This window comes from Lynx canadensis, chromosome D4 (assembly GCF_007474595.2).
Source record: "Lynx canadensis isolate LIC74 chromosome D4, mLynCan4.pri.v2, whole genome shotgun sequence".
NCBI classification, from domain to species: domain Eukaryota; kingdom Metazoa; phylum Chordata; class Mammalia; order Carnivora; family Felidae; genus Lynx; species Lynx canadensis.
The window spans coordinates 70,013,583-70,038,317 of record NC_044315.2 but is presented as its reverse complement, the minus strand read 5'-3'; the positions used below and the strand labels follow the sequence as shown (position 1 = coordinate 70,038,317).

At 47.8% G+C, this 24,735-nt stretch overlaps 1 protein-coding gene across 6 annotated transcripts in view; it reads left to right on the top strand.

Moving 5' to 3' along the window:
• PTPN3 (protein tyrosine phosphatase non-receptor type 3) overlaps window positions 1–24,735 on the top strand; it is a 112,940-nt gene that overhangs the window by 61,955 nt on the left and 26,250 nt on the right. For 5 of the 6 annotated variants that reach the window (XR_003964170.2, XM_030293415.2, XM_030293421.1 and 2 more), the window contains 8 exons: window positions 1,382–1,554; window positions 5,199–5,333; window positions 8,150–8,326; window positions 17,453–17,639; window positions 17,795–17,872; window positions 18,952–19,008; window positions 20,266–20,422; window positions 23,294–23,454. Coding sequence is in view for 5 of the 6 variants with exons in the window: in XM_030293415.2 (XP_030149275.1) it covers window positions 1,382–1,554; window positions 5,199–5,333; window positions 8,150–8,326; window positions 17,453–17,639; window positions 17,795–17,872; window positions 18,952–19,008; window positions 20,266–20,422; window positions 23,294–23,454 (1,125 nt within the window). In the remaining variant the exon portion in view is untranslated. The remainder of the gene's footprint in view (window positions 1–1,381; window positions 1,555–5,198; window positions 5,334–8,149; window positions 8,327–17,452; window positions 17,640–17,794; window positions 17,873–18,951; window positions 19,009–20,265; window positions 20,423–23,293; window positions 23,455–24,735) is intronic. The other variant, XM_032595560.1, reaches the window with a different exon arrangement.

Genomic DNA, 24,735 nt, shown 5'->3' with positions numbered 1-24,735 from the left:
TTGGAGTCCAGAGTTGCCTGTAGAATTCACTGTGTTTATCTGATAGCAGACGTAACTTGCTTTGGAGTTAGTAACGATGAGTTTGGATCCTCACTCTTCTACTTACCAGCTGGGCTGGTTACATAACCTCCCCTAGCCCAAGTTAGCTTGTTTCCAGAAATGTAGTAGTACCCACCTCTCCGGGAATCGAGAAGATTAAATAAAAGCATTGGTCAGAGCACCTGGCATGAGCCCATGCAGCGTAGCAATACATATCATTGAGATCAGTTCCTCCCCTTGATGTGTTTAAACATGCACAGTAACCTTTGCATGTGTCTCCTAAGAGGGACCACCACTCTCCAGATGACTCTCGTTATCAGTATGGAGAAGAGGGCTCGAAAGTGCTACCAAGTGGAGGTGCTGGAATTTGAATCAGAGATACCATGCTCTATCCTGTTATGTCCCGTATTTTTTTTATTTTTTTAATGTTTATTTTTAAGAGAGAGAGACAGACAGACAGACAGAGTGCAAGCAGGGGAGGGGCAGGGAGAGAGAGGGAGACACAGAATCTGAAGCAGGCTCCAGGCTCTGAGCTGTCAGCACAGAGCCTGATGCGGGGCTCGAACTCATAGACTGTGAGATCATGGCCTGAGCCGAAGTTGGATACTCAAATTTGAGTGAACCACCCAGGTGCCCCATGTATTTTTCACTTATTGTCACTATGTTCATTTCCCAGGGTTTCAAAGATAATGTGTACTTAAAATGGCTCCACATAGCAGTGATCACTTGGAAATGAGGACACCAGAGCTCAGAGCAAACTAGGACTAGAATCTGGGTCTCCTGACCACCCCCCCCATCGCAAGATCGAAGGTGGCCCCAAAATGCACAACATGGTTATAAAACATGAAAACAGAAAACTTAAACTCAGGTAGGATGAGGGTCAAGGAAATGATTAAATTAACTCCATGCTCAGGGGAAAGCAAGTAAAGAAATCCAAAGGCTTATAAAATCTCAAGTTTCAGGTAAGTGGAAGACATTCTTCAGGAGAGATTTTCCCAGAGCTAAGTTTTAAAAGAAATGTATCACACAGCCTTTATCTGGTTGGTCCAAATATATCCAACCTAGGAATGTAAGCACATTCCAAATCAGAGTGTTCATGGAGAATCACAAGTGATGATAAAGGGGAGAGCCAGGTCATCTTTTCCACAGGAATAAGATGCTTAACTGATACTGCTCCTGAATAGTCCTATGACACTGGTGTCTGACCTAAGGCATTTTGAAGCTGGTTTTCCACATTCTGTTACATCTTCCCTGATGACCACTGATGCGGACATAGAACATCTATGCACCTTTGCCCTTTCATCTGTGCGGATGAAATCTCTACTGTGCTTTTTCCTCCCAGACTGAATCCAGGGAACATATTGTGGCCTTCAACATGTTAAATTACCGATCTTGCAAAAACTTGTGGAAATCCTGTGTGGAACACCATACATTCTTTCAGGCTAAGAAGCTACTACCTCAGGAAAAGAATGTTCTGTCTCAGTACTGGACTATGGGCTCTAGGAACCCCAAAAAGTGAGTATTCTTGAGGGACAGTATCCACACTAGAGTGAAATGTGAATGTGTCCTGGCCACTGCTGGGTAGAGGACATCCTCGGGGGAAGGGACGCCATCATCCAGGGACCCCAGGCGCAGAGCTGGAGCTGCGCAGTTCAGAGTCTCCCCAGGGGCAGCAGTGTCTCTTTCCATGCAAACTCAGATACTTCTATTCCTCTGCTTCCTTTCTGTCTCCTCAACTTTGCTGCCCCTGGAACACCCAAGCAGCCAGAAATGCAGCTGCTCCTATACCGTGTCATACTAAGAGAAGCGGGTGGCAATGACTCTGAGGGTCGTCATGGTACCAAGACAACCCCTCCCACCATCTGTTACATCTTCCCTGATGACCGCTGATGCGGACATCCCTAATAACGAGTGAACAGAAATAATGCTTCCCAGGGGCGTGCCTGGGTGGCTCAGTCGGTTAAGCATCTGACTTCGGCTCAAGTCGTGATCTCACGGTCTGTGAGTTCAGGCCCCACGTCTGGCTCTGTGCTGACAGCTCGGAGCCTAGAGCCTGCTTCCGATTCTGTCTCCATCTCTCTCTTCCCCTCCCCCACTCACGCTCTGTCTCTCTCAAAAATAAATAAACATTAAAAAAAAAATTTAAAAAAAAAGAAAGCTTCCCAGAGTCAAGTGACTTTGGGATATGCTACCTAGTAACAACCACAAAATAACAGTAATAATGAGAACTGCCAGTTGAGTGTTTAGTTGGTACCATGCGCATACTTAATTATATTTAAGTATAATTAGTATCTACAGGAATCATATTAAAAAATCGTATTAAAAATGTTTAATGAGTAGTACAGTGGAAGAAATTACTCTTATAAAATTGTAACTTTAGATGACAATGCATTCCCTAAACTAATCATGCAGTTTATATTTTTTGTGTATTTATTCTAAGACTGCCTGCTCAGGACCAGATACAGCAGAAATCATTTATCAAGTTATTATAAACTATTGGTTTGAAAAACTGCTCTTGTAATTTTGCATTGTTGTTGAAGTAGCTATTACTAATGAAATAATGCCCCTGTCTGAGCCATTATCTGGTATGTGGGACTGTATCACACAATTCCAGTGACTTTCCTATTATGTTGATAATCATTAGTTAGCTTTTTATAGATTCAGTTAAGTAGCGAATTAATGTTAGTAGCAGTGGTAGTATCTGTGATGCTAAGTGCTCTCTCTCTCTCAGCTTCTGATAAACCCAGAGCAAATATATTTTCAAAGTTTGCAGTTCCTGTAATATTGTTTCTAGTATTTTATACATTCAGTAGCTATTACTGAAGATGTCACAGACATAACTTACTGGAATATAGTTTTTACATTAGTTGAACCTAATCCTTTGAGCCGGCTGATAGGATTAGATAGTGAGCAGTTGAAAGCATGGACCGTTGCTAAGAAAACTGAGTTCAAATTCTACCACTGTCACTTCAATTCAGATGTCTTTGTTTCTGAAAAATGTAGCCAACATGGAGTTGGGGGTGAGGTGGGGCAGGTTCTGGTTACCCATTGTGGCAGAATAACCTACCCCTATTTTGGTCCCTTGAAACAACAAGCTTGGGGCGCTTGGATGGCTCAGTCCAGTGTCCAACTCTTGATCTCAGCTCAGGTCATGATCTCAGGGTCATGAGTTCAAGTCCCACGTTGGTTTCCATGCTGGTATGGAGCCTACTTAAAAACAAAACAAACAGAAAACCACAATCTTTCTGTCATCTGTCAAGATTTTGTGGATAAAGAATTTAGGAAAGACCATGTAGTAGACTGGGATTTCTCAGTGACAGGCAACTGGTGGCCGGGCTGGGCTATGGATCCAGGATGACTTTGCTCCCATGCTTGATGGCATGATGGGAAGGCTGGACTCAGCTGGACCCTTCACTTCGTTCTGTGTCCTCTGGACCTCGTCATGTGTGCTCTCCAGCAGGGTAGTAGATGTCTCATGCAGAAGTTCAGGGCTCCGACCACCTAAGGCAGAAGCAGCCAGCCATCTTAAAGGCCAGGTCCAGAACTGCACAGCTACTCTTGGTCAAAGCAGTCACAGGCCAGCCCATATTCAAGAGACGAGTCAAAGAAGAGCTGTAGCCATTTTTAATCTGCCACTGGGGGTCATTTGGGATATTGGTGGTTCATGGCACAGGTCATCAGTTCATTGCTGCTAAGACCAGCTTCAGTGCACTGCAGATTTCAGCCCTCACCATCTCCATTTTATAAATGAGGAAACTGAGGCATAAGGTTACATGATTTGCCCAACCCTAGGGATACATCTACATACTTGCGTGTTGGGCTCCCTGATAGAAGTTCCACACAGAAGAAACTTGTTCAGTATTTTGCAAGCTTAAGGGACAATGGAACATTTTTTTCCCCAAAGGGTATCTATTAATAACCTGTGACACATACTTTGGGGAACTACAACATCAAACCTTTGAATCTTCTAGCTTGTCCTCTTGTTCTGAGGCAGCATTCTCAATCAGTGCTAATTTGCTCTCTGATATAGATTCTCCCAGTGATGTTGCTGTGAGTGTTTTGATCGGGGTAACAGCAGTATTTCTTACTGTAAATTAGTACATTGGCATTCTAGGGCATGTTTCGTGTTCTTGTGGGTTTTTTGTCCTGCCTGTTTTTTGTTATTATTGTTTGTTTGTTTGGCTTGTGAGTTTTAGGCTGCAAGGAAATGTGTGCAATTTTTTTTTTTTTGGTGGTTTTTTTTTTTTTTTTTTTTTGAGAAAAAGAACATGAGTGGGAGAGGGGCCGGGGGGGTGGAGGGAGGGGTGGGGGGAAAGAATCTTAAGCAGGCTCTACACCCAACACAGAGCTTGACACGGGGCTTGATCCCATGAGATCCATGAGATCCCATGACCATGAGTTCATGACCTGAGCCAGAATCAAGAGTTGGATGCTTAACCAACTGAGACACGCAGGTGCCCCTGGAATGTTTTAATAAGGCATTAAAACACCACTGAAAATTTAGGAATAGCAGAACTGAGTTTCCTAGCTGACTTCAAACCCCATCCTTTCAAATAATTCATTCTCTGAGGGGTCTAGGTAGCTAAGACTTAAATTTTCTAGGTATAAGTAAACACAAAAGTTAGCTTCGGGGAGGCCCTTTCTTAGAACGTAGCATGGCATGTTCTTAGAACCTGCCGCTGTGAAAGCATTTTCTCAGGCCTTCTCTCAAAGCGTTATCTGTGATTTACAGCTAATGGCTTCTGCCAGCTTGCATGACGAAGAAACCTTCCTGGAAGGATGGTTGATGTTTGTATTCATGCCATTGTGAATAAAGTGAGATTTCCTTTAACTTGAACTGCATTTCTATGTTATCCTGGTAGTTCCATAGTGGCATGGTTTGGTTATATTTTGGGACCAGCTTTGTTGCTTGCAGTAGTAAGCCTCAAGAAAATAGTTTCACCAGGAGAGAAGAGATAACCAGGAAGAGCAGGGACGGAACGGAACCGCTTTTGACCTGCATACCTCTGACCCCTTGTAACCTTGGCTGGTGTCATCCCGGTGCTCACCAGCCACCCAAAGGGGAGGGGGAGCATGGTTAGACTGTTTGCTTCATTTATGCCATGATTTCTTGTTGAAAGTGTCTGTGTGGAAAGTGAACCTTGCTTCTGGTTTTTCAGGTCTGTAAATAACCAGTATTGCAAAAAGGTGATTGGAGGGATGGTGTGGAACCCAGCCATGCGGAGGTCGTTATCAGTGGAGCACTTAGAAACCAAGAGCCTGCCTTCTCGGTCCCCTCCTATCACTCCTAACTGGTACGTGCTCATTTTTTTTTTGTACTACCCACTTTCTCTCTCTTAAAAATTCAACTTCATACGTTTTCCCAATATAGGCATCCTGCAATCAGAGTTTATGTTTGTGTGCTTGCTTGGTGCAAAATTAACAGTTTACTGTTGTTTTGAAATACGCAAGCCTTACTAAACATTTTCCTTAGTGTATAATTCTGGGATGTTCTCTTTTAAAAACTTATTTGGGGTGGGGGGGCGCCTGGGTGGCTCAGTCAGTTAGGCGTCCGACTTCAGCTCAGATCATGATCTCACAGCTCCTGAGTTTGAGCCCCACATCAGGCTCTCTGTCGGGCTCTGTGCTGACAGCTCAGAGCCTGGAGCCTGCTTCGGATTCTGTGTCTCCCTCTCTCTCCCTGCCCCTCCCCTGCCAGTCTCTGTCTCTCAAAAATAAATAAACATTAAAAAAAATTTTTTTTTAATTTTTTTTTTTTTTTAACGTTTATTTGTTTTTGAGACAGAGAGACAGAGCATGAACAGGGGAGGGGCAGAGAGACAGGGAGACACAGAATCTGAAACAGGCTCCAGGCTCTGAGCTGTCAGCACAGAGCCTAACGTGGGGCTCGAACTCACGGACCGTGAGATCATGACCTGAGCCGAAGTCTGACGCTTAACTGACTGAGCCACCCAGGCGCCCCCCAAAAAAATTTTTTTTAAATCTTATTTGGTCTGGGGGTGCCTAGGTGGCTCAGCCGGTTGAGTCTCCAACTTCAACTCAGATCATTATCTCACCTTTCATGGGTTCGAGCCCCTGCATCAGGCTCTGTGCTGACATCTCAGAGCCTGGGGCCTGCTTTGGACGCTGTGTCTCCCTGTCTCTCTGCCCTTCCCCCATTTATTCATTTAATAAATGGATAAACATTTATTAAATGAATAAAAATTAAAAAAAAATTTTTTTATTTGGTCTGAATTTGAGAACTACAGCCTCCTGAAATGCCCCTTTGGGGAGTACAATACACGCTAGCATACTGATGTTCTGGGAAGTCCTGTGATAAGGAAGCATGCTGAGCTTTATCTAATCTGTTTTCCGTTGGCATCGCACGAAATAAACTTTGGGAAAGCCTAGTAAAGGTATGCAATGTAGGATGCAGGATTCTGAAAAACAGTAGCTAATGCGCTTGGGGAAGTAGCCCACTGACTTTTTAATATGATGGCTTGAAAGGAAGGAAGTGGCAATTTGGCCAAGTGGGAAGGGCACTGATTGTATAACTGTATCACCCAGACTCAGATTTTGGCTCTTCTGTTAAATTATCAAGTTTCTTTACCTCTCTGGTCTCAGTCTCCCCGTGTGTAAAAAGGTTGTAAAAATCACCACAAATGATGTAACAGTGTGCAGGTGCTTTGTAAGCGATTAAAAGAAATCAGAGGGGATTAGTATCATTATTTTATTATAATGTTCCTGAGAGACATCAGCCCATTTTTGTGAATGCCTCCAAAATGACCAGGTATCATCAGCGGGAGAGGGAAACCCAGCCAGAGGCACTGCCCCAGCTCCACGCTGGAATTAAGAGTATGGCTTTCTGTTCATTTCACAAAAGACAGGGTGGGCCTATAAGTTACCAAGGACAGATCTTCTAGGACTAGGGGAGATTCTAACCGGCACAAAACGGAGCTGCTGTGCAGGGTGGCTGGGTGAGGACCCTCCCCCGGGGGCCCAGTGCTCTAGCCAGAGATACTGATGGTATTTAGTGTTAGAAATCACAGTATGACTGAGTAGATTCGTTTCTTGGTTTCCCACGATGTAGGCACTTCATCCTAAAGTGGTAGATTTATGCTGTAAAGTAGCAGCTTTGTCTGCAAGCCTCTTAGGCACTGATGCCAGAGCCCCAGAGCAGAGGCCCAGGACAGCATCCAGGAGAACAGCGGGGTTTGATGTTGCCACACCCGTGGCCTGGAGCTCTTACTGCTATTTATAGGTCCCCTCCTGAGGAGTCACGAGCCTTTCTACCCTATTCTGGACACAGTATTATTGATTAGCAGAGCCCAGGGGGAATGGGAATAGTGGAGGAAGCCCTGACAGTCTCAAAGAGAAATGGCTCACAAAGAAGAAGGTGGAAAAACTGAGAGAAAATAAAACTTAGAAGGCTCAGCAGCCTGGGATCACCCACTGCAGGAGCCGATGCCCAGGTGCTTCCCCAGGCGTCCGGAGATCATTGCTTCATTTGGTTCATTCTCAGGAGCAGGTAGGTACAGCTGAGGCCCAGAGAGGTGTTGTGACTTGCCTGCAGCCACATAGCTAGCTACTGCTGCTGTTCCCATCTAACAGGGCATACAGGATCTATTTTTAAAAGCAAACACTGCTTCTTGGATCAAGTGAAATTCACATGAAGGGATGTAGTTGAAATAAGGTTTCAGTTTTGCCAAAAACTGTACTTTGGCTTGTAAACCCTTTATTTATACTGGTGCTCAAATGACTCTGAAGAATTGATCAGTAGTCAGCATGGTGTGTTATCTGTGCGTTGACAGCTTGAGTCCTCCTGGAAGAATAGCTCTCTAAGTCAACACTCACCACTTCCCGAAGGGCATAAACCGCTCTCATCTGCCTACGTATACAGTCAACGCTACCGTCTTGGGGGCTATACCACGGGGCTGAGAGTCTTGAGGACCCACATGGCCCTTGGTGGATTCTGGTGTAGTAATGGGTTAACTGGTTCTTAATTTCCGACAGCGTTAGCCAAGGCATCCTTGGAAAGGTCAGGGCACAAAGCCAGGTCGCCGATGTCTAACGAAGTTTTTAAGTGCAATTTGCTTTCGGGACTTTCACGCTCGACCTCTCTCCCACGCAGGCGAAGTCCTCGGCTCCGGCACGAAATCCGGAAGCCACGGCACTCTTCCGCAGATAACCTTGCGAACGAGATGACGTACATTACCGAAACCGAAGATGTGTTTTACACGTACAAGGCCTCCCTGTCCCCGAAAGACAGCGATTCCGAGGTTTCTCAGAACCGGAGCCCTCACCGAGAGTAAGAAACGTGTTGTTCTCTTCTTTGTATCTGCTTGTTTTGGCTGTTGAGGAATTTGCTCAAGCCCAGATGGCCATTTAGGTCAAGGGCTAGAGCCTGCAGCCAACACCCTACGGTGCTCTCTGCCAGGATGACGGCATAAGTCAGACTGTCCGTTCCGCCACAGGACGACAAGCTGTGTGCCTGAGGTCTAGAGCTTGCACTCATCTTTGTCTGTGACAGAGACCTACTCTCCACATATGTGTTGCTCCCTTGAATAGTCTCTAGTTCATGAGCAAAGCCCGGGTTAAATCAGTTCACATTCCAGGGGTATAGATACGTTAACTGCTGGAGTATTTCTCTAGATTGCCAAAGTTTTACCACTGCAGGACTCCTAGATCACTGGAAGTACACTTACTTCTACCTGTCCACAGAAAGCTTTCTCAGACCCACAGTATGCCCTCAAGGTTTGCTTTAGATGAATTGCGAGTATAAAGCAAAAACATGCATAGAACATCTCTGAAACTTTGTTAACTTTTTGTCAACAGTTTGCATTAAGTTCCTTTTATGCCCCCATCTTCCTTTGTATAAATGTGACAAACTCCCTTCACATCTCAAGGCCAGGGAAAAATGTCTCTCTGAAAGTACTGTCTTGAGTTCTTTTATTATTCAATAAGGTATATCTAATTCACTAGTTCTCTTTTCGTCTTGCTTACCAGGGAACTCAGAGCTCCGTGTTAGGTTCAATTGCACTGGCTTCCCTTAGCCCAGCTTTCCGATACAGCCCCTGTTTCTTTTCCTCCTTGCCTTATTCATGGGTCTTACTTTTTTCTCTCAATGAATTCACAGTTCTCCCACATCTATACATTTTAGAGTTAGCTACCTCAAATTTTTTAAAGTACACATCAAAAAGTGACATTTTAAGCTGAACTATGAGAGAACTGGAGCAACCATTAGGAAGTCACCCACAGGCACTGGGTGCTCATTCTGTTAAGTCCCATACTGTACCCGAACTATAGAAACATAATGCCTCCCTGAACAGCCCAGGATTAGCAAGAAGCCACTTCAGTTAATCTGTAAATTTTTACCACTCTAGCTGCTAGGCTTAAAGCATTAAACGCATCCTGATTGTATTCTAGACATCGGCAGGTGAATTGCAAATCTCACTTCCCATTTATGCGTGAGGTTGTCACCTCTCTGTTGTCTCTGACCGCAGCAGACATGGTTGCCAGCTTATCTGTGTTCTTAACACCTCTGGTTAAATAATCCTCCGGTCGCTATTTCCTTGTGACCTGGGCTTGGATGATGCTTTTGCAGAAATGATCAGTATCTCTTGCCCCAACTTGCAGCTCCGTTGAAGTGACAGTGTGGAAGGGTGTGAGTTCCTTCGTGGGACCCCATGGTTTTGCAAACCTAGATATACAAGGCAGGAATGCAGGCGTGCATGAATTGAGCCAGTTTGATTCTGCGATGGGCTTCTGTGGCTTTGGGGAAGGTGAAAGAGCGTTTAGGAAATGCACCGAGGGCTCCGGAAAGCTCAGTCACACTCCCCATGTCAGCCCTTCCTCTTGTGGTATGTAGTCCCATCATGGCGTTGGGCAGTATCTCGACTTCCCCTGGCCAGTGCAGTAGCCTCTAGTCACGTGTGCCTATTCAGATTCAAATCACTTAACATTTAAATGCCCTCTTCAGTCATCCAAGCCTCATTTCAAGTGCTGAAGAGCCCCATGTAGGTAATGACTGCCATGCTGGACAGTGCAGATAGAGCATTTCCATCATCACAGACAGTGCTATTGACAGTACTTACCAGTGCGGGCTAGAAGGAGACGGATTGTGTCTGGTGGGGTGTGGGTATTTTAAAGGGCTGCGTGCATGGCTGAGTGCATGGCTGAGTGCAGCAGCGTAACTTCTGTGCCTTTTGCTGCTCATTGAGGGGACATCAAGGGGAAGTAGACAAGTCTTTGCGTTAAGGGGCCTCCAGTCCAGTTGGGCAGATAGCACACAGTCAGCCTTCCTCCTTGCATCTTCTGCCACTTTTGTAAAAGGAAAGAGTTTGGGGAACGGTCTGAGGTCCCATGTCAGGCTTTCCTCCTGTGGTCTGCCACCACATCATGGAATCATGCAGCAGCTAGACCCTCACAGTCCAACACAGGAGCCACAGTCCACGTAGGGCCATTTAAATTTATGTTTTTTTAAGTTAGATGCAAAATTCACTTCCTTGAGTCCCGTTTGACTCAAGTAATTTTGGGCCCTGCACACCCCTAAACACTGCACATCAATTCTGAAACTCTTGCGTGAGACCTCGTAAGGTGGGTTGTCCTGGGGCACTTTTTCGCTGCAGCTGAATGTTGAACGTAGTGGATAGCGACTCCAAGGCAGCCTTCCTTGTCGCGGCTTTGCGCCAACAGACGTCTCCCAGAGTCAGGTTAGCGGCCAGGCGTTGTGAGTGGGGTGAGCAGTTGAAAAATGGCAGCCCCTAACGGACCGCTTCCTGCTGGCAGAGCCAGCTGCACCCTCCCCAGGAGTCTGGGGTCCCCCACTGCCCAAGGCAAGCAGGAAAAGCTGGTCTGTACTTGGTGGGGGGGGGGGGAACCTGTTGTAGTTGAGTTTCTGCAAGGTGTCGAAGAAACGTGTGGCATGTTTTATACAGCCCGTTTGTGTTAAGAGGCAAAAAGGAGTGTTCCGTCAGAGAAATCGGATGAATAACATCACAGGCGGTAAGTACGGAGGGTTCCTTGTGGAAAGGAGAAGTAAGCGTAACATTCTGTACCCATGTAAACAAGAAGAAGAAAGAGAAGGGAAGAAAAAGAGCAGATAGACTTTGGCTCTAAACCTAGGGTGGCGCGGCTCAGGCTCTCCACACGTTATCTCAGCGGGTGAGTCACTCTCCGGGTTGTTCCGTATTTATAGCAGCACAGCAAAGTTGATGATTATAGTTATGAATCCTTGGCAGTTTGCTTTGTGCCCGAGTCGGCTGTAGTCTTTTGTTAACTCCCAGGTTTCTCTCGGCCGTTCCGTGTCCCTTTGCTTGCTTCAGAGTGAAGGCCGAAATCTGCAGCAAAGGAAATTTCCTTCATGGCAAAAACAAAAAACAAAAACACAACTTACCATTCCCTAACACCCAGAAAACGTGGGAGGGGAATCTCCCTAAAGGAAAAGTGACTTTGCAAAGCAGAGATTAAAAACAACTTCTGCAGGGGCGCTTGGGTGGCCCAGTCGGTGAAGTGCCCACCTTTGGCTCAGGTCATGATCTCAGGGTTCATGAGTCTGAGCCCCGCATCGGGCTCTGTGCCGACAGCTCAGAGCCTGGAGCGTGTTTCAGATTCTGTGTCCTCTCTCTCTGCCCCTCCCCCCAAAAGATAAATTAAAAACATTTAAAGATTTTAAAAAAAACAACTTCCGGGGGTGCCTGGGGGGCTCAGTTGGTTGAGCGTACCACTTCGGCTCAGGTCATGGTCTCAGGGTTCACGAGTTCGAGTCCCACATTGGGCTCTGTGCAGACAGTGAGGAGTCTGCTTCAGATAATCTGTCCCCCTCTATCTCTGTACCTACCCCCCCCAAAAAAAATAAACATTTAAGGCACCTGGGTGGCTCAGTCAGTTGAGTGTCCAACTTCGGCTCAGGTCATAATCTCATGGTCAGTGAGTTCGAGCCCTACATCGGGCTCTGTGCCAACAGCTCAGAGCCTGTAGCCTGCTTCAGATTCTTTGTTTCCCTCTCTCTTTCCCCCTTCTCTGCTCACACTCTGTCTCTCTCTCAAAAAACAAACAAACAAACAAACAAACATTAAAAAAATCAAGAAGCATTTAAAACCACAAAGACAACGACAACTTCTGTGCCCTGAGTGGGACTTCAGAAATGCCTCTCTGCAACCACATCGGCAGTGCAGAATGCCATCCGCCCTGTCACCCAGTCGCCCCGTTGGGGATGGGGAGCCCTCCTGCAGTGTGGCAGCCTGTTCTGGTGTTGGACAGCCCAGTTGTCCAGACTGTGTGGGAAGTGTCCTTGATGCTGACCCAGCATGAGCAGGGCCGTCCACAGATCCCTGCCTGGAGCTCCATTTCTGATTCTACCCGATAACCCCATCTATTCTCCTTTACACGAAACGACTCCAGTTCTGTCAGCCACTCTCCACCCCTCGGCCTGCTAGTCACTCTTCCCTGAGCACATCAGTCCTACACTGGCCAGTGGCACACAGATCTGTGTACATCTGAGGGTCTCTGTCAGAGGAGGCCAGCCAGCGACAGGACTGCATCAGCAGTTTTCTGTCTGTTTTCTCTGCACGTTGCCTGTCCTTCACCGGGCGTCTGTCCACATGCATGTAGACGTATGACTGACACTTGAAGCCCCAAGGGACCCCAATCTCCACTCATCGTCTCCCTGTCCAACCTGTGGCTCCTCCTGTGTCTTGGTGAAAGCGGCCACATTTGCACCCTGTTTGCACCCATTAGAAACTTCCACCATCCCGGACTCCTTCTCTTCCACCTTCCTCAGCTAGGCTCTCACCTTGTTGGTCTTCCTCCCGAACATCTCTTGAATCGGATCCCTCCGCCATCCCACTGCACTGCCTGTGTCAGCCACCGTCGTCTGTCACAGAGACTGTTGCGAAACTGCCCTAAGTGTCCTCCTGGCTTTGGTCTCTCCTCCTTCCAAACCATCTTTCACAAGGCTGAGAGCCTTATTTTTGTGAAATCTGTGCCCCAGCACGTCACTCCCCTGTGCTTTTTCAGAATCTCATGCCTCTGCATGTGCTGCTGTCCTGTCTCTTTTGTCGTTAGTAGTGTTTGGCCTAGACCCCCTTCTGCTTCCCCTCCTGACTACCTGTTCAGACCCTACCTAATTCATCTTTCGAACTCCAGGCACAGTTCCCTCTCCTCTGTGAAGGCTCTCCTGGCCTCCCACCATACCCCAGACGCCTGAGCGTCGCCATTGCAACACAATGATATTACTTGGTTATTTTTATGCTTTTATGTCTTCTCCTTGACTAGACACTGAGCTCTTTGAGGGTAGAGGGATAGTGCCCTGCTGACCTCTCCTTCCCCCGCAGATCTGGCACAGTGCTTGAGACTTAGTACCTATTCCGTGACCGTTCGCGAGGTTGGACAGACGGTTACGTGCAAGCCCCAACGTTGTCACAGCGGGATGCCCCCTCTGCCACCTCCACGTGAGGTGCCCGTATCCTCTGAACAGCATCACATGGCGTCCGTGTCAACGAAGAAATCAAACGGATTGACTTGGCCGAGTTTGGGTTAACTGTCGTCCGTGAGCACAGCCGTGTGGTTGGGGCTACTGCAGGGCCAGGGCCTCTGGCAGCGAACTCTCATCAGAGAACCCAAGCACGAATTAGCCGAATTTTAACCAGTGCTTTCTTGCCTTTGAGATGTCTTAGTATCTGAGGGGGCAGCCTGAGGTGGGGGGCACACGCATGACCCATGATTTCATTAGTGAAGAAATGCAGAGCCCAGAAGGGAACACGTCTGTACCAGAGTCCCTGAGCCACTTCAGCAATTTCTTGTTTAGTTTTGATCTTGGGCCCTTGGCTTTTATTACAGAGATAAGAGTATCGTGTGAAGAACGTCTCTGTATCATAAAAACCCACACTTGAAAAGAGGACTCCATTTGTTATTCGGTGAATCTGATGTAAAGATAAAATCCATGTGGACAGTTTCTCCAGGAATTTTATTCAAAGGACACATTGCATTCTTCTAGCCCTTCATAACTCCCCTTTTGGCCACAGCTCAGGAACATCAGCATCTCCTGAGAGCTTGCCGGAAATGCGGACCTCAGGCCCACCCCAGGCCTGCTGAATCAGAGTCTGCATTTTAACAAGATCCTCAGGGGACTCCTGTGAATGTGATATTCTCAGCAGCTCTGAGCTCGCAGAAGCTGAGAACTGTGTAGCCTATCTCTTCACCTCTGCTCCCAAGTGACTGGGTGAAATCTGTGCTCTTCTAGAGTAATTCAGTCAGTCCCGGGTACTTGAGTAAGGTGGTTTTCTTCTTTGTTCACTCAGCGTCTTACCTGAGCACTCGCATGCCCGGCCGAGTGTTATGTGCACTAGGAGAGGAAGAGAAAGAGGACGAAGGTCTCTCCCAACCTCAAGAAGCTCCTAGACTCCAGAGAGAAACACGACACCAAATGGCCCCTGTTCTGTCCCTCCCCCGTAGAGACACCACCTCACTGGTAGCTCAGAGCTGGGAAACCCTCCATGGAGCACTGCTTTGCTTGCCTTAACAGGCTTAGGGTGGACGTCCTTGTCCTTTTGTAGGGTTTAGGGAAGAGCGGTATACAAGCGTCACACGGGAGTCTTTCGTGGGCAGTTTTAATTTTTTTAATATCGCTTCTCTTCTCACAAATGAATCCTGGCACGGCTTTTGTTTCTGATACCTGTCGTTGGCATTTACAGTTTTGAAGCTTCTGGTTCCTGAGGGTGAATACCCTTTGGTCTGCCTGTCAGCCAGTCTGTCCCTGTCCCCTCTCTCCCCAGGGAGCCGAAGGTGGTCCGTCCCTCCCAGGCTGCTCTGGCTTCCAGACAACAGTGGCAGTCTCCTCTGTGTCCCCCCCCTCCTCTGACAAGTGCCCCCTTCCTGCCTCAGGGACAGACCTCTTCTGTTCCCTCCCTCCCCAGTTATTGGCCTCGTCAGCCCACACTGTCTTCTTGCTTTGGCTCATCCTACCCCTTTCTTCACTCCTTTCCCTGGAACCCAGGTCCTCCCCGCCCCCACCCCCACCCCCTGCAGCTCCCCTCATCCCTCCTCATCCACTGGGCTCTCCCTCAGTAGCACCTCACATCCTGCCCCAAGGAGGGAGAAAGCCCGCTTGGTTTGGCATCTTCGCTCGTGGCTTCCGTGTGCTGTATCCAGCTGCCACCTTCTCATTACTTCTCGTTTGATGTCCTCCTCACCATCTGTCTGTCCATCCTCCACGCTGAGCAGAACGTTACAGCAGCCTACAGGGAACGTCTGTACATAGTTGATCAGCCAAAAAAAATTGTCATATGTTTAATAAATTGCTCTCTAAAAGTAACCTCCATCCCTACTTAGAAAATAGGATTGGGCACATAATGACTTTGAATATATTATTTTTAGCACTGTGGGCTGTGTTAGGTAGACAGTTACATTTTATACTGAAAAAGAAAAATACTTTAAAACTTTATATGATGCAAGCCACACATTCAAAATGTAGAAATTAAATATAATGAATATAAAATTAGAATTTTACTGAAATTAGTCTGTTCTCTTCTGCTCTGTCACCTGGCTCTTCTGGTTTTTTGTTTATATGCCCTTCACCCTTTCTGTCACTGTCACCCTCTAGAGCCTTCCAAACATTTGAAGAGTGTATGCTATTTGCAACTTCATATTAAGGGTTCAGCTCCACCCCTAGAACTGGAAATAGTGTTTCCTAAACCGGGTTTGGCTCAATTTTTGTCTAGCAGCTGCCAAGCAGTTGCGCTTCTTGCCACTAGGGGGTGCTCTTGTAAATGTTAAACTGGCTGAGTTACCCTACTTGGGGGGAACTTTTTTTTTTTTTTTTAAGTTTTAATTAAAGTCTCTTTCATTTCAGTCTGAAAATCTACCACTGGTATACAGCTTCACTTCCAAAATATCCTATGTCTGAGATGCCTTGCCATCCATAGCACCCTTCCCTCACCCAGCAACTCGAAAGCCATAAGGCCAAACTCTTCGCTTGCATATAGCTGTTATTTCTGTCACTGAATTTTTATATTCACATAAGTTGAGATGGTGAAGTATTGTGTGACTATGACACAGATTTTAAATTTAAAGTAAGATCATTTGAACTTGCTAGGGAACAGAGGAGCCCTGATTTAATGAAAAATCCACAGACAAGGGTTTAAGAGAAAATTTTAGTGAGAGACAGCAGGAACTGTCTTTTGTGTACTATGTGTCACTGAATGCCTTGTCTCCTCACCTCTCTCATGACTTAAATCTGTATGAGGTTAGAATGTGGCAGAGTCTGTAGAAGGTAAGGAAAACCCTACGTTCTGTAGGCATTTTAAGGCATCACTCGCTAGGCATGTGGCTCTGCAGGGGGATGGTGTGGGTGTGCGTGATGCAGAGAAGTCAAGTGCCCTACACGGTGACGGCTGAGATGGTTTCTCCCTGTGGCCCTGTGAGCTTAGAGAGGTGAGGGTGGGGAGGAAGGAGTCTTAAGAGCAGACGTGGCATGGCCTGGAGAAGAAAGAGATGCTCGGGCACCCAGGTCCACCAGCTTCTGTATGTTAAGTGAGGGGAAAGCTGTGTGTCCGTGGGCAAGTCAGTCAGCTGTCTAGACCAGTTTCTTCATCCGTGAAATGGGAGTTGGACCAGAGGACTGCAGAGGTCTGTTTGATTCTAGTAGTCTATAATTCTCTAAGACATCACTTCCAGGAGATCTTCCTGTGATGATAGAAATGTTCTGTAACTGTGTTGTCCAAAACGGGAGCCACCAGCCACATGTGGCTCTTGAGCATTTTTGAGATGTGACTGATACAACCAAGGAACTTCCAGATCTTCATGGAAATTTGAATAGCTGCAGGTGACTAGTGGCTACCATATTGGGCCATGTAGCTCTAAGATGAGGGAGGACGTTGATTGGAGAAAAAAAAAAAAGAAGGATAATATCATTGGAGACAATTAATGGAGGTCACAGGCAAATAATGCAAACTAGGATTAATATAAATGGTCTTGAATGTGCAGTGTTAGTCCCATTTTTGGGGGGTAGCCAAGAGTCCTACTGAAGCAGAGCTAACAGCAGGAATGAGATGGAAGGAGAAAGCTCTCAGAAGGAATGGAGACATGCGTCTGAGTGAGCTCCGGTAATTAAACCACCAGGGTAGCCAGGCGTGTTTCCCTGTCACCTTCTAACGAAGCTGGGAAGGGAGCTGAGTTTTCAGCAGCTCCTGGATCCTCCCTCCCCTCCTGCCCCTTATCCCCAAAACTAAAGGTGATGATATTTAGGCCAGATGAGGGCAAGGGCAGCCAGTGGACCCCAGGTGGGCCAGAGCCCTGTGGTTGACCTTTGGAGCTCTTCTGAGCGTGCAGGAACTCATGACAGCCCTGGGATGCCAGGCCCCCACAGCCAGTAATGCTCGATCTGCTACAATGTTAATCCAGTTATTAAGATATCTCCTCCTTCCCCATGATGAAGGAGTCTATCCGAGAACAATCCAGCACAAAGCTGCCTGACCCAGAAGTCATCCAGTTCTGTATCTCCATCTTCAAACGCTCCAGGCTCCTGCTCAACAGATGGCGTCGATCAGCAGTTCATAGAGGCCTTCCACAGGGTGACCAAAGGGGGCTCCACCGAGGACTCCAGCCAGTACTACTGTGACAAGGTGGGTGAGCTTGGGTCCTGTGACCCAACCAGGATTCCCCGTGCCGTAAGGCACGTCACGGGCAGTTTAAGTAGTTAGAACTAAAAGAAGATATCTCCTCACCACCAGCTGGGGAGAGAAGTAACATAGTTGATCATTTTTGCAACGTTTTCCAGAATGATAATGGTGATGGCTACTTAGTTTTGATCCGCATCACGCCAGACGAAGATGGAAAATTTGGATTTAATCTTAAGGTATGTTGTGTGTCTTTATAAGGAAGTTGTATGCTCTGGAGCAGTCTTTAGGTGGCTTTTAAACTTCCCCCAGGGGTGTGCTGCGTGCCTCAGTCTAATCTAAGGAAACTAGGGAGTTTTCCAATATGGCCCCAGAGCTGCCTGACACCAAGGACCTACTGTGTTCTTGGTGTTTGCTGTGCACTTCTTTATATCACCTTATAGCGTTCTTCTAATCGGGGAAATTGGTATTTTTGAACCCATCTTATAAATGCGTATACCGAAGCTCGGAGATGACACACAGTCAGCAAGCAGACCTGCCTCCAGAAGAGGGGTTTTTCGGGGAGCCTGTCGGCATCACTAAAGCCAGTCAGAGAGAATAACAGTTCAAGTTGGAGGGACATTTACAGGGCCTTTCCCCATCTCTGCCTGCTTTTAGGCCGGGTCTGCAAACTGTGGCCCACGAGCCACATCCCATCTGTTTTTGCAAATAAAGTGTCTTTGGAACACGGACACACCCATTCATTTACGAACGGTTTACAGCTACTTTGGCACTCGGGCAGAGCTGAACACTTGCGACAGAGGCCTCTCTCCCAGACCTAAAATATGTCCCCTCTGGCCCTTGGCAAAGCTCACTAACCCCTGCTCTAGAGCAGAATGAGGGCAGTTGGTCCCTGCTGCCCAAGCCCCAGCTGCCACCAGTCACTCCCCTTCCTGTACCCCAGCACCCTGCTGAGGCCCTGCCCTCACAGCCTGTGACCGTCTCTACAGCTTTTCTCTGCTACACGGAAAGCTCCCTTTCCAACAGCACTTCAAGGCTGTGCGTGCAGAGCCCTCTGGGGACGTTTGCATTTTTTAAAAGGAAGCATACCTGAGCGCACCTTTAGTTCGTGATGGCAGCGAGAGGCTTCTGAGCAGGCTTCTGGTTACCCCACTAGACCCCGAGGGGTCAGAAACCTTGTGTGCTGAAAGAGTGCCAAGCCCTGGGATTAGAATAGGTTAAAGTGAAGTATGAGCCCCTCTTGTGTCTGCAAGTCTTTGTTGCTATGAGCTATTCAAGTGTTGTTGTTGTTGTTGTTTTTAATTTAACACGTTTATAGGGAGGAGTGGATCAAAAGATGCCTCTTGTGGTATCAAGGATAAACCCAGAGTCACCTGTAAGTTAACACATTTCATTATTTCCTACATGTTTTTTTCCGTTGAATCTAACATTTCTGTTTCTGTGTCCTGCTTCTTTGCCAGCAACAAAGAGTGTGTGTAATTGCATGCATAGAGATGGGAAGAAAGAATGGAGTCCATGTTTTTTTTCCCAGAACTTTGCTGGTCAGTGTAGCACCATCATTACCTGGGAGCTCATTAGAAATGCAGGATCTGGGGCACCTGGGTGGCTCAGTCGGCTAAGCGTCCGACTTCAGCTCAGGTCACGATCCCACGGTCCGTGAGTTCGAGCCCCGCGTCGGGCTCTGGGCTGACGGCTCAGAGCCTGGAGCCTGCTTCCGATTCTGTGTCTCCCTCTCTCTCTCTCTGCCCCTCCCCCATTCATGCTCTGTCTCTCTCTGTCTCAAAAATAAATAAACGTAAAAAAAAAAAAAAAGAAATGCAGGATCTCAGGCCCTACCCCAGACCTCCTAAACCAGAATCTGCATTTTTACCGAGATCTCTGGGTGATCGGTGTGCTCGTTAAAATGTAGCAGTACTCTCAAGAAAAGGAAACTGAGGCACAGAGTTTGCTGTTCTGCTCCCTCTGGGCACATCGACCCACCATCCCACCACCACCACTCTGCCCTCTGCCTTCTGTCTTGGCTTCCTCGGGAGAGCATTTGCTTTTTTTCTAGAACAGGGTGCACCAAAGAGTCGCTGTGTCTCCTAAGAAAGTACCGGTTTGGAAGTTTTACTGTTAAGTGGTCCTTAAGCCTGTAGTTTACTTTTTCTTACTGTTATGGCCTCTTTGAATTTAGAGGGTCTCCATTCCTACACTAGTCAGTGTGCTGCTTCTCTGCGTGCTAGTTTCTGCCTTTGATGTTACACTGTTTCTCCGATGCAAGACAGACCAATACTTTCAACTGACAGATCATTTTCTAACAGCACATCAAGAAAACAAAAGATCAGGAGCCTCACAGTACGTTACAGTACTTGAGTGAAGGTTGGCTACCAGAGAGAAAGGGCTTCAGTAATTGCCGTGGCCTTATTCTGAAAATGCTGCATAGCTTACGTCGTGACGAGCATCTTTTTCAAATCCCACAACCAGCGACCGTGTCAGCCTAGTGGTGGATATAAACATAGTGGCAGTCCTCCCCGAGGGAGAAAAGAACTTGAACGTGGTCTTAAGTGTTTGGGCTCCGAGAGCATCCGCGTTCTACCCTTGAGGATTGTGTTATGGTAACTGAAGAAACTCGCTTTTCCTCTCCACCCAGGCGGACACCTGCATTCCTAAGCTGAACGAAGGGGATCAAATTGTGTTAATCAATGGCCGGGACATCTCAGAACACACCCATGACCAAGTGGTGATGTTCATCAAAGCCAGCCGGGAGTCCCACACGCGGGAGCTGGCCCTGGTGATCAGGAGGAAAGGTAACCACCACCACAGGAGAGGAACCGCGGGGCCTTCGCAAAGCAGGGCCCTCTCCAACCCATTTTGTGGTTTTGAAAATGTTGAGCCTAGGGCGCCTGGGTGGCTCAGTCAGTTAAGCGTCCGACTTTGGCTCAGGTCATGATCTCGCAGTTTGTGAGTTCAAGCCCCGCGTCGGGCTCTGTGCTGACAGCTCAGATCCTGGAGCCTGTTTCAGATTCTGTGTCTCCCTCTGTCTCTCTGACCCTCCCCTGTTCATGCTCTGTCTCTCTCTGTCTCAAAAATAAACGTTAAAAAATTTTTTTTTTTAAAAAAAAGAAAATGTTGAGCCTTATAGCCAACATGGGAAAAATGAAGAACCAGGATGTGGGACTTCTCACTTGAGAAATGTGAAGCTCTGCCCATGCGGGGCCCAGCCCCTCCTGGCCAGTCCTCTGGAGGTAGGTGGGACCTACCCACCCCCTCGGTGCAGGACCTGAGCCCTGATTTCTTCCAGGCTGGCTCCCCCACATCCTGCACCTCTCTTTGCTGCTTGCGCCCTCCCCACCGCCCGCCAGACGTTTGCATTTGGGGTCAGGGAGCAAAGGGTCAGGTTCTGTTTAAGTCAGTAAAGTAGAGTCAGGCAGGAGCCTGGCTGTCTCAGAGTGATCCTACCTCCACCTCTCCTGGGTTGAGGGACCTTCTTACCCAGTCTGTGCCTCCGTTCCCTCTGATGTAAAATAAGGGTGATAATAAATCACTCCATCACGGGGTTCTTTTGAAGATGAAATCCTTATCCTTGGAAAGCAATAGGATGCTTCCTGATGCCTGGTAGGCGCTTGAAGGATGGCCTCTGTTGAATACCATTACTGTTGTTGTTGATGTTGTTGTTGTTGTTAAACAGTAAGCCGAGTCCTTGAATCCTTCTGCCCAGTTCTAAAATACTGAAGGTGAATGGAATGTGTGACTCGAAGCCCTGGCCGCACATCTGTGTTCTGGCAGCACAGGTGTAGGCACAGCCCTAGACCCCCGCACACCTGCTTTCCCTCTGTTCCCTTACATCTCCAAGCCCAGAGCTGTGCCCTGCCAGCTCTCATCCCTCCTCCTCTGGGAGGCCTTACCGGATCACTCCAGATCCCTCCCCGCCGCCCCCCCACAACCGCCCCATCCCCACTGAACCCCGATGCCACGCCCAGCCGCAGCAGGTGTTCAGGAGTGATAGTAGCTGATGTCTGTGCCACACCAGCAAAGGGCCTTGCACTGTGTAAACTGCTTTACATAACACTTTTGTAGGGTCTGTATGACATCTCCAAGTGAGGGAATGAGGAAACCTCGTCCGGAGAGGTTAAGTTGCCCCTCGGCCCATGACTGTGAAGGCTGCATGGCGGGAAACCAAGGTATCCAGTGATCGGGGGTAGGCCTTCTCACACGATGCCCCGGGGCATGCTGGCCACCACAGGGGGCAGCACTTCAGTACTCTGGCCAGCCGGGGAGGGGAATCCTCCACCAGCCCGGTTTGAGAAGCTGGCACTGGTTTGAGAGGCAGAAGATGGATGTTTGTAGACTCTTAGAGATAAAAGGGCAGTGCCACTGGTTGGCACTCTTGATTTCAGCTCAGGCCATGATCTCGAGGTTCGTGAGTTCAAGCCCCACATCAGGCTCCACGCTGACCGTGCAGAGCCTGCTTGGAATTCTCTCTCTCTCCCTCTCTCTCTCTGCCCCTCCCCTGCTCGTGGTCTGTCTCTCTCTCTCTCTCCCTGTCTCTTTCTTGCTCTCTCTCAAATAAAACTAAACATAGAAGTAAAAATGAATTGATGAAAGAAAAATAAACAGCACAGGGAGTAGATCAAACAAATCACATCCTCACAAAACAGCAGCAGAGCTACGCTTCCCTGGTCTGTGAAAAGAATGTGGTCTTTTGGATCAGAGAGATGTGGACTGACTGGATTCCTTTGTGTCCTCCTGCCTCCGCCTGCCCCGAAGAGTCTGACACTTTGGACACTTTGGACAACTTCTTTAGCCTGATGGTCGATTTCCTCATCTCTAAAATGGGGACCGTGGCAGCTGGTTCAGCATTCGGTTCAACTATGTGGGCAAATGCAGACGTTGTTTTCCTTCTCCTTTCTTATTGTCCTGAAGGCAATGGGGAGCCACTGAAGGCTTTTGAGTAAGGGAGTGACTTCCTTGGGTGGAAAGGGAAAATTCAGAGATGATCCCAAAGTTTCCATTTTGGGAGATCAGAGAAGAAAGTGACGATGGACAGAAGGAGGCATGTGGAAGGCAGGAGGAAGTTAGTGTGGGGGGTAGGGTTGGGAGGGGACTTGGTTTGTCTTTACCCATACAAGTCTGATGTGAAGGGAGAATTTGTACTGAAGAGGGAGGACCAAACCCGTGGGAGGTGTTAGGACTAGATACATTTAGTAATAAATGTATTTAGGAGCCTCCTACCTAAAAATGTCCTTGAGGTAGATAGAGGTTGCCGGACTCCGTGGGACAGTGCTGTCATAGTGTATCCAGGAAAAATGCATGTTTTAAGGGAGTAAATGAAAGGGACCTGAGAAAGAAGTGGGGGAGAGAAGAGACAGGTGGAAGAATAACCAGGTCAGAGAGAACATTCTTTCCCTTTCTCCTACCTTTGTCAAAAGGCTCTGAGTACAAAACGCCATCATTTAAAACTAGCCAGAACGATTAGTATGTCATTTTGTATAATTAGCACTTACTGAATCACTCAAGAAGTGGTGTCTTTGGTGAAAATGATTACCCTGTGCTTAATCACTTAATTAGCTGTTTTAAACTATCTGCATTCAGGTGTCATAAGTGTAATTTTTTTTGAGGAAACGGATCAGCGAGAGTGTTCTGCCCCTGCCAGACACCCTCTTTCTTGTCCATTACAGCTGTCCACTCATTCACTGACATCAGATCTGAAGATGAGCTGAACCAGCTTTTCCCAGAGGCCATTCTCCCCACTTGTCCAGAGGGCGGGGACACCTTGGAGGGATCCATGGAACAGCTAAAGAAGGGCCTTGAAAGCGGGACACTGCTGATCCAGTTTGAGGTAAGAGGCCATGAGGGCTGAGGCCTGGGCCCGGCCTCAGTGCCTCGATGGGCTGCTCAGTGGCTGCTGAGTCATCTGAGTCACCAGGCGGCCTGAGCTCATGGTGGGAACTCAGGCGGAGCTCCGAGGGCAGGGTGGCAGAGCAGGCCTGGGAGGCAGGGGATAGGACCACAGCTCTTGCTGAACTCTACCTCACCCTCTTATCTAGTAACACTCGGTAGTCATGGAGAATCATGTCAGGAATCGAGGAGGAGGGACTCTGAGCGTATTTAGCTGCCAACACAAAAGCTTGAAACACACAGCAGGAGAAGGTGCTGGAGAGGCAGCGTGAGTGAGCCCCGGAGGGGTGGTGGAGAAGGCCATCCCTGACCCCAGCAGACCCCCTCCGTAGTTCGGAGCAGGTCGTGTCATCCCAGGAAGGCAGAGTGGCTGGCCTGCCCAAGTCCTCTGGACCTGTGTGAACAGGAGTAGGAACAGAGTCAGACCCTGTCGTCCCTCCCCAGGAGGGGCCTCGAATCACAGAATTGAGACCATTGACAAAGACACATGCAGGGCCCCCACAGAACAGGGCAGAAACAAAGGGAGATTTGGCTTTTAAGTCCATTGTATTGATCACTAACAGTGTGAAAATGGAATGTGTTTATCTTCCACATTTGTTAGAAGTAGAAGAAGAGGAGTTCATGCAATAAAACAGAAGAGCACAAAGGAGCCTGAAGTAGACCGTTATGAGAAAATAGGGGGTGCCTGGCTAGCTCAGTCAGTAGAGCATACAACTCTTGATCTTGGGGTTGTGAGTTCAAGTCCCATGTCAGGTGTGGATATTATTTAAAAATAAAATCTTTGGGGCGCCTGGGTGGCGCAGTCGGTTGAGCGTCCGACTTCAGCCAGGTCACGATCTCGCGGTCCGTGAGTTCGAGCCCCGCGTCAGGCTCCGGGCTGATGGCTCGGAGCCTGGAGCCTGTTTCCGATTCTGTGTCTCCCTCTCACTCTGCCCCTCCCCCGTTCATGCTCTGTCTCTCTCTGTCCCAAAAATAAATAAACATTGAAAAAAAAAATTTAAAAAAATAAATAAATAAAATCTTTAAGGGGTGCCTGGGTGACTCAGTGAGTTGAGTATCCAACTTTGGCTCAGGTCATGATCTCATGGTTCTTGGGTTCAAGCCCCACGTCAGGCTCTATGCAGACAGCTCAGAGCGTGGAGCCTGCTTCAGATTTTGTGTCTTCCTCTCTCTCTGCCCCTTCCCCGCTCACACATACACACAAACTCTCTCTCTCTCTCTC